At 37.8% G+C, this 17,306-nt stretch overlaps 1 protein-coding gene across 1 annotated transcript in view; it reads left to right on the forward strand.

Moving 5' to 3' along the window:
• The first annotated feature begins 4,121 nt into the window (after positions 1-4,121).
• The window catches only part of LOC107685916 (glutamate receptor ionotropic, NMDA 2A-like), a 178,897-nt gene continuing 165,712 nt past the window's right edge, over positions 4,122-17,306 (forward strand). The window contains exons 1-2 of the mRNA XM_016482665.1: positions 4,122-4,547; positions 6,628-7,035. Coding sequence (XP_016338151.1) covers positions 6,631-7,035 — 405 coding nt within the window. The 5' untranslated portion in view covers positions 4,122-4,547; positions 6,628-6,630. The remainder of the gene's footprint in view (positions 4,548-6,627; positions 7,036-17,306) is intronic.

Genomic DNA, 17,306 nt, shown 5'->3' on the forward strand with positions numbered 1-17,306 from the left:
TTGCTGCCTTTTCCCGAGGGCGGGGTTTATCTGGGTTTGTGATGTCACAAACCCGGGAAGTAACTTGTTGTAGTCCCTACCAGCCGTTTTTGTAGGCATTAAACTGCCAGAATTTTAAAAGACGATATCTCCATTTGCATTGAACTTTCAGCTTCATAACTTTGCAGATATTGTTTATGCTCAAACAGCAACATTACACACTAACATTAAAAAAGTGAAATCGCAATGAACCACCCCTTTAAAGATAAAACACCACCCTGCGGTTGGAGATGTTTTTGCAGGCTCTTGAGGACTCTGTTACATAGGGATTCTGATAGCACAGTACCACGCACACATTTTACAGTCAGAGGGTTGCTCGGAAACATGATGAAATGTTTCCCCATCTTAAAATACCCAATTTACCACGTCTTTGAGTGAGACATAAAATATTATGGCCCAGGTGCACCCAAGAGCCCTAGTACTGGCATTAGTGTTTCACACAAAACCTCCCCCTTATAGCGGGGTGCAGCAAATGAATATGCAGCTATGCCACTGTGCGGAAAGTATAATATTTCTATTTAATGATTCTAAAACTACACTTTGTATAGTTGCATATACACTACAGTGCTGTTATAGGCCTGATGTTAAAGGGATAGTTCACCCAAAAATGAAAATTCTGTCATCATTTACTTACCCTCATGTCATGTCATGTCCAAACCTGTATGAGTTTCTTACTTCTGTTGAAAAAAAAAAAAAAAAAAAAAAAAATGCCAATACCCCTGGACTAATAGATGACAAACATCCCATGCAGGGCCGTCCTTAGGGGGGGAACGGACCGCGGGGGACCCCTACCTCAGCACCCTGCGTTAGCTACGGATGGCCCTGATCCCATGTCATATTTGAACAACTGTGAGGGAATACACCATTGGCCTCTGCATGTCGGCTTTCTTTACATACATACATACATACATTTTGGAAGACTCAGAGATTTTATAGCAGTCCAGATTTTTCCCAGATTTGGAGTAGTAGAAAATCACAGAGATATACTGACTTGTAAACCATAGAGAGACCTTTTTGACTGAAGAAACTAGTCATTGGAATCTCACCAAAAGAAGCTTCTGAATGAGTTGGACTGACAAAAAAAAAAAAAAAAAAGATAATTTGAAGAATGTTGGTAACTAAACAGTTGACAGTAGCCATTGAGATATTTTTTCCCATACTATGGAAGTCAATGGCTACCGTCAACTTTTTGGTTACCAACATTCTTCAAATTATCTTTGTTTGTTTTCAACAGAAGTAAGAAACTCATTCAGGTTTGGAACAAGTGGAGGGTGCTTAAATCATGACAGAATTTTCATTTTTGGGTGAACTATCCTTTTAATATTGTGGTCCCTCTCAGTATTGAAGCCTTTTGAGTTTTGAGGGTTACGTTAGGAAGAGTCCTGTGCATCTCTCCAAGCAGGCTTGGTTTGAGTTTTGTTACCTAATATTTGATTGCACGGTCTTGATGTAACTGCCCACATTTTCTTTGTTTTGCAGGCATTCACTTTGTATTACTTCTCAAACAGACATGGTACCGCTTCCCTGCATTCATGCATGACTCTATACCCAGCACCACAGTAGATAGTATTAAGCTGAAATACAAACCCCTCAGGGAAAACAGAGAGCTGCAGTTTGAGCGTGAACAATTACTTTTTTTTTTTTTGACTGAACATGAGTTAGGGTGGAGACAGTGTCCAGAAAATAAGGGCCTGTATGATGGTTGAATGGATAGACCAAAATAGAAGGAGCAGCGCTTGCTCACATTTTGGGATGGGTTTTTTTTCTTTCTTTTTTTTTCAGTGTGACATGCAGAGCTAAAATAGAAACATTTGCAGATGTGTCAAAAAACAACGTCAGCCAAGAACTTCACAGGCAGGAGAAGAGTCTTTTCCTTCGAGAAGGAAAAGACCGCTGTCGCTGTTGCCGCTGTCGCCTCTGGCTTGCTTAGTTGGGGACACTTCATTTCCAGCGATACCGTTGACTTGATTGCAAAGATACTATTTAAACTGAGCTGGATGTTGACATCACTGAATTCAATGATGAACTGTCTTTAACTGAAAAATTTGTGTTTACTATTGTCATTTTGCATTATTGACACACTATTTTCCTAATTAATGCTGTTCAGTTGCTTTGACACAATCTGTATTGTTAAAAGCGCTATATAAATAAAGGTAAAGGTAAGTAAAGCATCAGCCTCGTTCTGCACCTGCTGGAGCAGTCTGCTAATGAGTAAATCATGTTCACTGCAACTGCAGAAAATGAGAAAATGACCATTTCCTTCTGTCTGATAGAATAATGGGAGCTGGGGGCTGGAGGTGTAGCAAGTACTCTGACTATGAGAATCTTCCATAAACTTGAGTCCTTCCCACAGAACCTGGTGAAATCACACAAAGAGCTTTCCTATGACTCATGCCTGTGTTTTGAATGTGTGGTTTGAATCAAATATACCATAGTGCAAGTCACATTTACTGAAATTATTCAGAAGGGATTATGATGCTAAAATAGAGAGGTAGCATATCCTCATATGGTGCTGCTTGAGTGCATTTCTTGAAGGGAGCATCTGCCGTTAGGAAAAAGCAATCAAGAAATATAGTCAAGAATCATTTCTTTCTTCCATCCTCATAATCTTATTTAGAAGTTTTGCCACATCTACAGACTTTTGGGTTTTGCTTGCCTTCACTGTAAAAAATTTGTATGTCGTAATTTTATGGAAAATTAATGTAATGTTGCTACAGTAGTAGGCTACAGTAGTCTATCTATCTATCTATCTATCTATCTATCTATCTATCTATCTATCTATCTATCTATCTATCTATCTATCTATCTATCTATCTATCTATCTATCTATCTATCTATCTATCTATCTATCTATCTATCTATCTATCTATCCATCTATCGCTCTAACGCACATCTATCGATCTATCTGTCTGTCTGTCTGTCTGTCTGTCTGTCAAGGTTATGACCAAAATGCCACCACTGATGAATTGTCACTTCATTTTTTAGGTGATTTTTCGTTCTTTCTTTCTTTCTTTCTTTCTTTCTTTCTTTCTTTCTTTCTTTCTTTCTACCTTACATTGAACATGATTTGTTTGATTTATGCAACTAGACGCGCAAACACGTGAGGATAAACGCGTAAGTGCGTATTGAGTCACTCTGAACTCTTATTTACAGTATGAACGAGCTGAGATGAAACGTTCGAGGTTTCCTCATCTCATCTAAGAAAGTGGTGAACGAATGCAGTAGAAACGCGTCGAATCGAGCACGTAATGAGCGGTCAGACGAGAATAAGGTGTGTGAGAGCAGCATCTGCGCGGATGAGCCCCTGATGTCCGAGCAGCGCTCACTGTACATGGGAATGATGAGCTCAGTGGTTTCCGCAGTGAAGTTCGGCTCTGGAATTGTCATACGTCACAGAGAGGCAATTCCTCACCGAAATGATTCAGATCACTGAAAAAGCTGAAGAACCATGCCGCGACAGGTAAAAGCTCCACAAAGCCGAACCGATGGTAATACATTAATAATCCACATCCAGCGAGTTTATGAATGTGTTGTCTAGTATAACTTTTAGGATTATGTGTAGGTTAAGTTACGTCAAGTGAGGGTTGGCATGACATTTAAAGACTCGGACTCACAAGATTTGAAGACAGTTGCACTGAAAACGGGTTTCTTCTTAGAAACGGTGTAATTCTCATTTTCACCTTAAGGATGTGTAACTGACGGCATCCAGAGAGGCTGTGGGGAAAGAGGACTGTGAGACTGTCCTGTGGTCCTGCTCGCAGATTCAGTCCTAATTTCTTGCGGATTCAGTTCCCAGCGTGCGAGTCTCGCGCTTCTGTTTATCGAGGAAGAGTCATGGATAATTAATAAACATGCAAACCACTGGATTAATTTGATTCATATGGTTCTGTGGTTGAACTTAAAGGATTCGTCGGTGGGAATAATTATCCATATTTCCAACCTGGCCGCCGACAGGTAAAAGCTCCACAAAGCCGAACCGATGGTAATACATTAATAATCCACATCCAGCGAGTTTATGAATGTGTTGTCTAGTATAACTTTTAGGATTATGTGTAGGTTAAGTTACGTCAAGTGAGGGTTGGCATGACATTTAAAGACTCGGACTCACAAGATTTGAAGACAGTTGCACTGAAAACGGGTTTCTTCTTAGAAACGGTGTAATTCTCATTTTCACCTTAAGGATGTGTAACTGACGGCATCCAGAGAGGCTGTGGGGAAAGAGGACTGTGAGACTGTCCTGTGGTCCTGCTCGCAGATTCAGTCCTAATTTCTTGCGGATTCAGTTCCCAGCGTGCGAGTCTCGCGCTTCTGTTTATCGAGGAAGAGTCATGGATAATTAATAAACATGCAAACCACTGGATTAATTTGATTCATATGGTTCTGTGGTTGAACTTAAAGGATTCGTCGGTGGGAATAATTATCCATATTTCCAGCCTGGCTGGTGAGAGGAGGACTGTTGCAATGTCATCCCATTCAACATCGTTGGAGCTTTGTGGAAGAGGGATGCTGTGAGTATTTTTTAAATAGTATTTATTTATTCTGTCGCTCTGTTAAAATTCGCTTTGTCCATTACGATTTGGTCTCTTAAAGGACATTGTAGAATGAACATAAACGTTTTCAATTAAATTAATTTGATGCAGGAAAACGCGGCTTTTCTTGCATCATTAGGGATGAGCGGTTTTAAAACAGAGGCATTAAAGGAAGAAAACGGGATTTGATACTTTATAATGGTAGGATATAGGGGTTTTAAACAGTAAGTTGTGTTTTATAGAGTTATGTTCAAAAACACGCTCTTGTTTTACCTGTAAGAAAACTCGTGTCGTGATCATGTGAGCATCAAATCTGAAGATTTTCCCTCAGGATTGCGGTTTGCTTTTGCTGGATAAAACGAGGAAATGTACTAATGAACGAGACAAAAAGAGCAGAAGGAAGATAAACGTGTCATTTGAAAAGGTTTTACATGATAGAGGACTTGTCTGTGCTTGCTATGATATGTAACAGATGAATGCGGATTTTGGTCGAGTTGTTGAGCCAACTTCAAATAGCAGGCTAGCCTACTTGTTAAAACATAACGCTGGTTTTATTTTTCATTAAACAGCGGGATTGTAGGCCTAAATGTTGCTTCTTTTCTGTGAAAATGGATATGATTGACCTCCCTAGTTGCTTCGGTTGTAAAGTTCTGACGCGTATATTTTTTCTTTGAATATTATAGTGTCGTACAGCGTACTGAGATTCCAGCTGAGAACGCAAAACCAGACGCGTCAATAGGGGGCGCACTTGCATAATGGTCGTTTTGAGGAAATTAATGAGGTATCAGAAGCAATATTCATCTAGATATATTTCCCATGTTAAGATCTCTGTCACGTTGTAAGAACACTGATATCGCATTTGCCTAAAATAACAAATGAGGCCAGTTTTATTCATGCAAACAGCAAAATCTTCATAAAATATACTCCCCCCCTCAATCTCTAATTAATTACATTAAAATAAAATATAATATAAATGTAAAATGTACTTGTCAGAAGATGGCCTCCAGCCAAAGTCCGTACAATCTCAGCTCCACATTCATTAATGTTTGTCACATGGTTCATAATTTATTTACTCATTTATCAGTACTTTCAGAGCGTGAACATTGCATATTTTTGCATCCACTCAAAAACATGATGACACAGTGTTTGTGTTGGACAAAATGTCATGTAGTGTCTTAAAACATTGATTTAAAGACAAAAAACCCAGCATGCTCTGCTATATTTAAACATCTGTATAGGCTATATGTAACATTTATTAAATCACTGTAAAGATAAGTATCTAATCTAAATGCATATCTTCAAAAATGCATCAAACTTCGAGTCTTACTCTCTAGAGACAAGCCTCGATCCAATCACACAAAGTGTGATATTTTCACCAATCTCTGCTCAACTGCATTGAAACAAATGAACCATTCAAGTTCGCTTGCTCTACTGAATTCTTATCAGCCGAAACTGTGTTAAATCTAGCTTACTCATTCAGTTGTCTTTAATAATGGTGATATGATGTATTGTTCTTCATGAGAATCGCAAGCTCCAACAGCCCCTGCACCATATGTTGTTTCTCTGCAGTTTTATCCCTTGCTTTACAATGCATCTGTTTGCGTATACATGCTGGCCACAGTAGCGAAGGGCCTGTGAGCTTCCTCCGCTCAGTCATTCCAAGACTCTTCATGTGACGATGTCAGCTCCACTCTCTTCTGCCCTGCTCGCTGCTCAGATCTAGTGTCACATGTAATATTCATCATTTGCTCATTGCTAGCTATTCATTGCCTAAATTCCAAAATGAGATTATTAAATCCTGCGCTTCTCGCAGTTGTTGTGTAACTCCACTGGATTGGATGTAAAATGTATATGTTACTGAATAGCTATTTCAGGTAATGTAATTCTGAACTAAAAGAATTATTAAGCAATGTTGCATAAGATTTGCCTGTCTGGAGTCATTATGTGTTTCCTCTTTAAGAAGAAACTCCTTGAAGTATATTACATGGTATATTTTGTAAACCTCTAAATGCATTATATCACAAACAGCCTCTATTATCTTTGTGTTTTTGCTCTGCAGGGAATGAAGTCGAGCACTATGGGGTTTTCCAGGTTGGTTCTTCTGACTCTTCCAGCTCTCCTTACCCTCATCAACGTCTCGCATGCGGCAGAGAAAGTGCCCATACTAAACATTGCCGTGATCCTGGGTCAAACACGCTACATCTCCGATAGAGATATACGGGCTCTGTGGAGCAAAGATGATCCCATTGACGTCAACGTGGTGACCCTGCTGGTGAATGAAACGGACCCCAAAAGTATCATTACCCATGTGTGCGATCTCATGTCTGGGACTAAAATCCATGGGGTGGTGTTTGGGGACGGCACGGACCAGGAAGCCATCGCCCAGATTTTGGATTTTATTTCCTCTCAGACTTTGATACCCATTCTGGGGATCCATGGCGGCTCATCCATGATCATGGCAGATAAGGTCAGTCATCAGCTCACCTGGAGCCGGGTACATTGAATACTATAGTGCTTTACAAATTTGTTTACTCCAGATCTGGAGCAGAAAATGAGATCGAAATATTATTGAGATCACAAAATGTGTTCAGTGGGTAAAAATGTGCACCTTAATGTGGTTTGGTAATGACAGTGATGTAAAATAATGTCATTAGTGCAACATGCAATCGTGCCTTAACTGTTCCCGTAATAAATTACCATATGGAGTTATTTCACGACATATGCTTCATCAAAAAAGCTGGAGTAATCACTTTACTGAACAAATATCTCTTTATATTGAATCATCATAATTTCAATCACATCTGTCAATATGCAACACTTCATTTGAACAGAAAAAAGGATGGAATATTTTCTTCAGCGGTACATTAAGTCATTCTAAAGCACTCTGTGTTGATCCTGTGTTTTTACTCACAGGGACCTTTGCATCTTCTTTTGTTGAATAATACATCACGTGCATACATTTTAAACTATATATTGCTAGGATGAGAGTATATACTACCAGTGACATGTTGGTGTGAACTTTGCATGGTTTACATACATCTACGTCATGGTAGCATTATGAAATCCCTATATGCTACAGCTCTTCAAATATGCCTTATTTATAATTTTGTGTGCATTTTAAATGGCCCAAATGTTGCAATGTCATGTCATGTGATTTGATTCTTGCCTTTATTGGTTAGAAGAGACAAGGCGAAATTAATGGCAGCTCATGGCTTTTTCATTCTTCAGGAGACAAGAAAGCATACATGTGGTAATTAACGTTGGGCCTCTGGGCAGGTCTTACTTCATTTAGTGCCCATGCAGCAGGATTTGAGCCCAATAAACACAGGGATCATTGGCATGTGTCAGGGGATCTTTTGTTTTATATCTAAAGTGCTGCCTCCCACTGAATGCGGCCAATGCGCAGGCACGCTCTCGGCTAGTTATGGCCAAAGATCAACTGACTGTCTTATTGATGTTTTTAGACTGCTTTCCCATACATCTTCAGCCTAAAGCAATTGATTTAAGACACATGATTGTCATTTAATATACGCAGGTGCCAAGAGAGGCAACATACAATGGAGATGGCCATTTAGGCAATTTAGTTCTTTCTCTCCTCCATCACTGACAGGGAAATGCAGTGATCTGTCTCTCCAGTGTGGATATATAAATTCTGAAGTGCTTATCCATTTATATACTCATAATAGATTCCCACTAGATTCAATATATGCACACTGTGGTTCAGACTGAGGTCTTTGCTATCTTGACACTGGTATAAAGATCCTTTCAGATGATTCAACATATTTTTAGAGGTAGTCTAAAATGAATGTGACCACATTGCATTTGTAAACACTAATCTGACCTGATGGGTCCTCATCTGTCAGTCAATCACTGTACTAAAACAAGGGTTTTAAACTTTGCCAGTTACATGCGGCTTTTAAAGAACTCCTTTAATACGTCTGATATCAACAGTGCAGATATTTGTGCTTTGAGCATGGTTAGCTGGGACCCAAATAACAATCCTACAGTCATAAAAGTAAAGGCTCTTCATTGGCATCTATAGTTCCATGAAGAGCCTTTGACACCCATGGAACCTTTCCATCCCACAAAAGGTTTTTAAAGTGGAAAAAGTTTTTTTAGATTTTTAAAATGTTCTTCACACTAAGAAAAAAGGGGGCACTGAAAGGTCCTTTGGAGACCCAGAATGGTTTAAGAGTGTAGAATGTTTTGCCATTATTACATTTGACACATTTGACAATGTATCTCCTCCTAGACTTTTAAAGCTACAACCACCAAAGTCGGGTCAGACCTTCAGACTGGTGTGACTCGGGTTGCTATATCTTTTCTAACTGATCCGGCTTACGGTTTTCGTAAACCAGACTATCAAAACCACCTAAAATCCCATAGACTTTCATTGAGGGGGTGAAAACGTTTATACAATAAGACGTATGGTGTAGTTAAGCTGTCTGTTGCTATAGCAAAGCTTAACAACTCCCTACTGAAAAAAACTGCTAAAACCAGCCTAAGCTGATTGACTGCTTTGGCTGGTCTCCCAAGCTGGTTTTAAAGTGGTTTTGGCCACTTTTTTTAGCAGGCTAGGCTGGTCTTAGCTGGTTTTAGCTGGATTAGCATAGAAACATGTTAACAACATGCTAGTAACTTGCTAATCATGTTAGAAAGATGCTAACAAAATGCTAGTAACTTGCTAATCATGCTAACAACATGCTAGTAACATGCTAATCATGCTAGAAACATGCTAGCAATTTGCTAAACATGCTAGAAACATGTTAATCATACAAAAATCATGCAAGAATCATGCTAGCAACATGCTAATCATGCTAGAATCATGTTAGCAAAATGCTAGTAACTTGCTAATCATGCTAACAACATGCTAGTAACTTGCTAATCATGCTAGAAACATGCTAGCAACTTTTGCTAAAATGCTAGAAACATGCTAGCATCATGCTGGTAACATGCTAATCATGCTAGAATCATGCTAGTAACATGCTAATCATGGTAGAATCATGCTAGCAACATGCAAGTAACTTGCTAATCATGTTAACAAAATGCTAACACCATGCTAGTAACATGCTAATCATGCTAACAACGTGCTAGTAACATGCTAATCATGTAACATGCTAGCAACTTTTGCTAAAAATGCTAGAAACATGCTAGCATCATGCTGGTAACATGCTAATCATACTAGAATCATGCTAGTAACATGCTAATCATGGTAGAATCATGCTAGCAACATGCAAGTAACTTGCTAATCATGTTAACAAAATGCTAACACCATGCTAGTAACATGCTAATCATGCTAACAACGTGCTAGTAACATGCTAATCATGTTAGAAAAAAATTATAGTAACTTGCTAATCATGTTAACAAAATGCTAACACCATGCTAGTAACATGTTAGTAACTTGCTAATTATGCTAACAACATGCTAGTAACATGCTAATCATGTTAACAAAATGTTAACACCATGCTAGTAACATGCTAATCATGCTAACAACGGGCTAGTAACATGCTAATCATGTTAGAAAAAAATGCTAGTAACTTGCTAATCATGTTAACAAAATGTTAAGACCATGCTAGTAACATGCTAGTCATGCTAGCAACATGTTAGTAACATGCTAAAAACATGCTATCAACATGCTAGTAATGCTAGAAACAATTGTGCTAGCAACGTGCTAATCATGCTAGAAACATGATAATCATGCTAGCAAAATGCTAGTAACATGCTAATCATGCTAAAAACATGTTAGCAACATGCTAGTCATGCTAGAAACAGCCTAGCAACCACACCAGGTACCCTAGCAATATGTTTTATACCTATCTGTTTTTCCGATAGACTGTATTGCCTTGAAAACATTCAAACTTTAATCTTTAAAACTATTTTAACTTTTAAACCACTCCAAACTGAAAACTTTCAGACTGCAAGCTTTTAAAGCTTTTTCAAACTTTCGAGCTAGGCTTTTTCAAGCCAACTTAAAGTTTGTCTACAAACTTTTCAATCTAGTTCTTATTGTGACCTCATTTAAGGCATGTAGAGCACTTAAGATGTTCATGGACTTGGTGTTTAGGCAGTCTGCTGATCATTATGTTCTCTTTTGGATGAGATACAACCCTCAATAACCTTCAAGTGCTGTCAGTTTGGAGGAGGAACTTGTCAACCCGGAGAAGCGTGTAATGCATGCAAGAGCACACCATGGTGCAGGGATGGACTGAAAAATCAGCCCGGGACCTATCTTATAATTTCAGATGATAAGAGTCATTCTGAAATATTATTAGGTATGTTAGTTTTACTTCTGTCACTCTCTCACTTGCCTGGCTTATCTTACCTGACTCTTTGGTGTAATTCTCTAGACAACCGAACCTACTATTTGCAAGTTGACACAAAGTTCAGAGTTGGTAAACTTTTTAACATCAGTGGCCTCTGGTTTTGTAGTAAATGTTTGCATAGGTTTAGTAACATTGCCCTGTATTTTATATACACTACCATTCAAAAGTTTGGGATTGGTATGATTTTTAATGTATAAAAGTTTCTAATGTTCACCAAGGCTGTATTTTTTGGTCACCATTTCTCCAGTCTTCAGTGTCAGATCCTTCAGAAATCATTCTAATATTCTGATTTGGTGTTCAAGAAACATTTATTATTATTATTGTGTAGATTGTGACGCAATCTACACAATAATAAGAATTTTCTCTTGAACATTTATTGTGTAGCTATGGTATCTACCAGCAGGGACCAACTGGGCCGTACTAACCAGCCTTTTGATGTTAACCAAGAAATGTTTAAACTTTAACACGTTAAATGTTATAACTGTAACATTTAGCTACATTTTGATTCTACTGTTGAGTTCTAAATTGGGTCCCGTGAATCATATCCATTGAGCGCTTTATGTTGTTTATATGAAAATTCATTAACAAAGACCTGCTGTGAACAAGCGCAGCACTAATGTTTACTGTTCACTAATAAGAGAGCATTAATGAACATACAAATTATGAAATGTAATTAACTTGCTGCCATCTTACAACTAATAACCTGCTGTTGCTGTAGATGAGGGAACCACCACAGGGTGGAGATTTTCAATTAAATTATTAATTAAGAACAATGAGGTCATTGTGATGTCACAGCTTTTTTCAAGACCGCCATATTGCTTTTCCACTTCTACTAGTGGGAACAAAGTGATATCAGTCCTCTTAAATAGATGCTTTTGTGTATCCTCATTGTGTTCATAGCTGTTCTCTCTATTTGTGATTTCAGTGAGTGCTAATCTAGCCTGATGCGCACAATTTGCAGGTGTGTCCAACAAAACGCCCCAGTTGTATTCATCTGAAACGATTCTGAGCCACCCTCCTGAACAAAATAATTGCTTTGTAAAGCAACACAGCAGAGATTGCAAATATCTCCTCAAATGCTAATGTCCTGATCCCCTGAGCCTCTTCTGACCTGTATAATGATGTAACTAGTGTTGAGGGACATGCATATCTGTTCCCTTCTGAAATGGCAAAGTTGTAGATAGGATACCTCTTATGTGCCTTAAACCTCACAAAGATGTTCAGTGTCCAAAGATGTTCAGTGTCTCTAGCTGTTACCTTTGAGGAGTTAAACATGGCTGCCTATTATCATTCTTTACCAGCATTACAGAGATGGTGGCTTGAACAAAGGGTGTGGAACTCATCAGATCACAGCAAATGTCCATGGGACAAGCGTTACGGCACTCTCTTGATTATAGTTGTGCTTTCTTGTGTGCCTGGCTCCCATGGACAGGAGAGCAAGAAAAATAATTTACCGTAATTAGCTAACCGCTATTTCCAAGGCAATAAGGCTTTGCACAGCGGTGCTGGAAAGTAATGATGAAAGGGAGCACTTTCCCACAGGAAAATCTCTTTAAAATCTCAGTTGTTTCTCCTATACTGCAGTGAGATTATATGAAGAACAAATTGAGAATTTAGCTATTGAAGTATATTTGGTTTATTTAAAATTGAATAAAAGAGTCATTTAAATATGAGCATATTTCTCTGTAACAAATGTTCAAAAAGTAGTTTTACGCACAAATATGTGCCTACACATGGTTAGGGAATGAGACCCGTTTTGCTCATATTTTCCAAGATATCAAAGTCTTTAATCAAAATAAAAGATTTCAATATGAACTCAAACATTTATGATCAAATTCTTGCTAAACCAAATGATCTGAGATACTGTATGCACATCAACACTACAGTTCTTCATTCTTACAGTATCTCAACAATGGTCTCATTTGCTTTTGATTTTACATGAGATTTTAACAGAACTTAATTGAGAACTCAACTCCATTATGTCACTTAAGCTATGAATGACCAACCTTTGAGCAACAGCATTTTGCTGAGAGTTAGTATCTGCCAAGTAGTGTTCACTGTTAAGATGGCTGATAACACGTTTACTAAGAAAAGCTTTAGACAGTGCAGTTTTTCTCAAAAGCACATTTTCCATTTCTGCTCCACATGCTCATTTCTAGATCTAAGAACAGACCTCTTTATTGGGTTAAATTCTACAGAGCTTGTGATGCTAGTCAGTTTATGGTCTGTTTATATTGTATGTAAGGTCAGTGTTCAGAAAATACAAGGAATAGTGGATTAACAGCACATTAAAAATTTAGCATTTAATCCTTCTTTTGCCATTAAAAGTAATTGTAGAGCTAATTTTGATGCTCACAGGCCTCAGCTTGGCAATAATATGACTCCTAGCGGTGTTTTGTTGCAAATTAAACCATATAAAATCAGCCAGGAAGCACTTGGCTGAATTGAATTGAATGGAAAAACAATCAGCTACAGTTTCATAGATTAATGCCATGTTTTCATTTATTCCCTCCTGGAGGCATAAACAGTTGTTATTTGGAACAATTATAAAAACAGCCTTCATTAATTCAACTAATATAATATTTGAGAAATAGAGATGTATTCACTGGGATATGGCATACTGCAAGTGTTACTTAAAGGTTCGTATTTTTTCAGTATTAAAATACTCCCTCCTTTCTCAGCAAGATGCAGAGACAGCTGTTGGTAAGTGATTTGTGGGTTGATACAGCAACATTGTTTCAACGAATGGCATGAGATTCAGGGCGGGACTGTCTGTCCAACCAGTGGCAGCCTGTTTATTAAAAAAGATAATCATTATTTTTGCAGACACATTTGGTTTTGCTAGAGCTCTCATTGTGATATCTGATTCAATAATTATCTATTTATTTGATATGGTAAATAGGAGCGAACAAGTTTGCTGCATCCCTGCAGCTGAAGGATTCCCAAGCAGCTGTATGCTGCACTCTATGCTGGAAATGTGCCATTGACCCCTGGAAACGCTGCGGTTCAGACTTTGCTGATGTCACTATTAATGAAGGATGTTATGAAGACAAGGTAGTTTGCACAAAAGCAATCTAGGGTCACAGGCTAGTCGTCTGTTGTTTCATTCGTTAAATGCTGCAAATTATTTACCATCAATTATGAGGTAAATGAAGCCTCTGACATTTATTAGACAACAAAGGTCTAGCTGAGAGATTGACCCCACAGCTATATGCTCTCTTATGTAAGGACAAATCCATTAGAGGGTGTAATCACACATTGGGCCACTTGCTAACAGCGGACCTTATCAGCCAAACTGTAATCTTACGTAAGGCAGGCTGGAAGTACAGGGCGGGCTTGAAAATGACAATGAATTCACTGTGTTATGAAGCTTGGCTCATTAATTAAAGACAGGTCAGTGCAGCTTTGAAGGGTGAGGCATGAGGCAGATGTTTTTCTGGGTGCTGCAGAGTTCTTGTTTGGCCTGGGTAAGGGCGCACAATGTTAATTTGATTGCTTTACTCTCTCACTGTAAAAGTGTTACAGTGCTTTACACAGTGTATGAACTACACTATATGGTTACACTGTACTGTAGATGCATTTCATGGTATAAGTTCTGATTTGAATCACTTAATTCAAAAATAATATTTACTCACCCTTTTGACATTCCAAATCCTTATACATTTTTCTTCTTCTGTGGAACACAAAATTGACACTTTCAGTAATTGTATTCTTGCTCTTTTCCGTGTAGTTACAATAAATGGAAACCAGAGCTTTTAAGCTTGAAAAAATACAAAAGTTCCATAAAAAGTGGTTCATATTATTAATAGTGCATTATATTTATATTTCTATAATTAATTTAAATAGAAAAATCTATTTATTTTTTATATATATAAGTCTTCTGAAGCCTTACTATATTCGATTCGTTTCATTCTCTGATTCACTGGCAATCTTCTGAAGTTGTGTATCACTGTGACCAGATCAGTCAAAATTGTGAACAAATCATTTAGATCAGTTTTGTGAACTAAATCAATGATTCATCGAAAAGTTCAGACACAAAAGAACTATTCATTCACAAATCAGACATGGAATACAACAAGGAGAGCTAGGGCAGACACCAAGATTTTTCTGTCTTTTTTGTCTGTTTCTCACACAAAGCTGTTGTATGACTTCAGAAGACTTGGAAAATAGTGCACGAGTTGTTTGAACTACTGTTATGGTGTCTTTTGTGTTTGTAATTTTGGTGCTTGACATCCCCATTCTCATTCACTGTGTTTGTCAAGTAACATTTTGTGTTCACCGAGAAAATAAAGTCAGGTTTTGAATGACATGAGGGTAAGCAAATGATTTTCAGTTTTGAGTGAACTATCCCTTTAATGAATATGATAGTATTGCCACTCTTGGAATGCAAAAGTACTGTAGAATAACAATCATCCAAGTCCTGAAGCAGAGACTGAAATGCTTCCAAACAGAGTGCGACAAGCATTCAGACTTCACATTACTAAGTGCCAAAGAATTACGAACTTTTTAGTGCCTGATACTGTATTTTTGGCAGGGGAGGACTGCATCCACACAGCACACTGTTTGGCATTCATGCGACTGCAAAATGAATAAAGCATTCTTCTGGACTTGATGATGAGCGATTCACTGCAGTGCTCATGCAGCGAACACAATTACATCAGAATACACTCCTCCGTATTGGTACAATTCCTTGTCAGATGCAGTGAAGTGTGTTCAAATACAGAAAATGGAAGTGGATGGCATGAATAAAATATATTTTTCTTTGTGCTCCATGCATTCATCAGAAACACTTTTTATGTACGATGGCCCAGCGGAAGTTACAAGATTGTTGATTGTTAAGTGCTCACAAAAGCAAGGCATAGTCTTGAGGAAGATTGAAGGCGTATCCCTGGGTAGATGAAGGAATGGCATTGAGTGGCATTGTTCTCTCTCTGCAGAGCTCAGGCTTTTAATGTTAAGGATGTTGAACCTGCTCTGGAGTCTGGAATAGGTCCACGTATTCATAAGAACACTCACATGTACATAATACACTGAACCAAACCTATGGAGGCTTCGCTAAATTGTTAATAGAGAACCATTCAAGGTGAATTTTCAAGCTAAATAAGATGACAAAGAATAACTGTGGAAAGAAAGCATTTCAGTCCTGAAGGTGTTAAGCACCATGAGCAAACCTTTTTCACATTGAGCTGCAGTTGCTCCAGGCACTAGAGGCTGAATTTAATAGAGGTTATCCAAAAATAATTATTATGCAAATGTATTACAAAAGCGTGTACTTGAGGGTTTTGATTGGATAATTGATTAACAGAAACTTAACATCTTAATCGATAGCAAGATATTGAACTGTTTTGTGCTCAACAGGAGGTTCGCTGTACTTAATTATGAATGGCCTGGAGCAAGTTAATTTTTTCGCTGCTTTTTTTTCCAAGAGTGTCATCATGTAATATATATATATATATATACAGTGGGTACGGAAAGTATTCAGACCCCCTTCAATTTTTCACTCTTTGTTATATTGCAGCCATTTGCTAAAATCATTTAAGTTAATTTTTTTTCCTCATTAATGTACACACAGCACCCCATATTGACAGAAAAACACAGAATCCCCCTAACCTCATTAATACTTTCATTTCAAGTTCTTACATTTAATCTATAAATTCAGTTATAATAATGTGATATAATTAAATCATTTACACTGAAAAAATACAATTGCATTGAATAATGTTATGAGATTGTTTTAAATATTTTTTTAATTATACAAACAAGAAATTATGGTGGAAATTATACTTTTAAACGAAATTAAAACGCCAGTAGGTGCCAGTAGTGAGCGTTTATTGAGTGAGTCACTGAGTTGTTCATTTAAGCGATTCGTTCAAACGGCTGATTCATCAAATGTTTATGCATGGGCTAATGAAACTTTGACTCAACCGATCTGCTCAGAACACGGAATCATTCAGCAATGAATCGGCTGGTTGTTGTGAGATGCGCTGTGGTTCCGCCTAAAATGTAAGTGACCTAATATTATTGTACTTGCTTATTGAACTGTTTATTGAACTATTAAACAGTCGTAATGGTGAAAACGTTGTGTGATGCTGCCTAACTAACTGTATTTTAAATATAAAAACTTTTCATTTTGATTTTTTTTTACCTCAACATGCTTACTTGTCTGGTGTTAATGAAGCGTTAATGTCGAGCCCCGGAGTCAATGTGCCGGGGCTCAAACCCCGGCCCAATTTAAACCCTGCCGATAGGTCAGTTGTGTTATGACTGTGTATGTGCATATTATGTCTGTGTCTGGGGTTGATAAGATTTTTTTTTATGAAGTATTTATGATAAAAATTTCATTAAAAACCGTAAGATTGCATACTTTTAAATAGTTCTTTTCTATTTTAATATATCTTAAAATGTAATTTATTAC

This window comes from Sinocyclocheilus anshuiensis, unplaced genomic scaffold (assembly GCF_001515605.1).
Source record: "Sinocyclocheilus anshuiensis isolate Anshui unplaced genomic scaffold, SAMN03320099.WGS_v1.1 scaffold701, whole genome shotgun sequence".
Taxonomy (NCBI): domain Eukaryota; kingdom Metazoa; phylum Chordata; class Actinopteri; order Cypriniformes; family Cyprinidae; genus Sinocyclocheilus; species Sinocyclocheilus anshuiensis.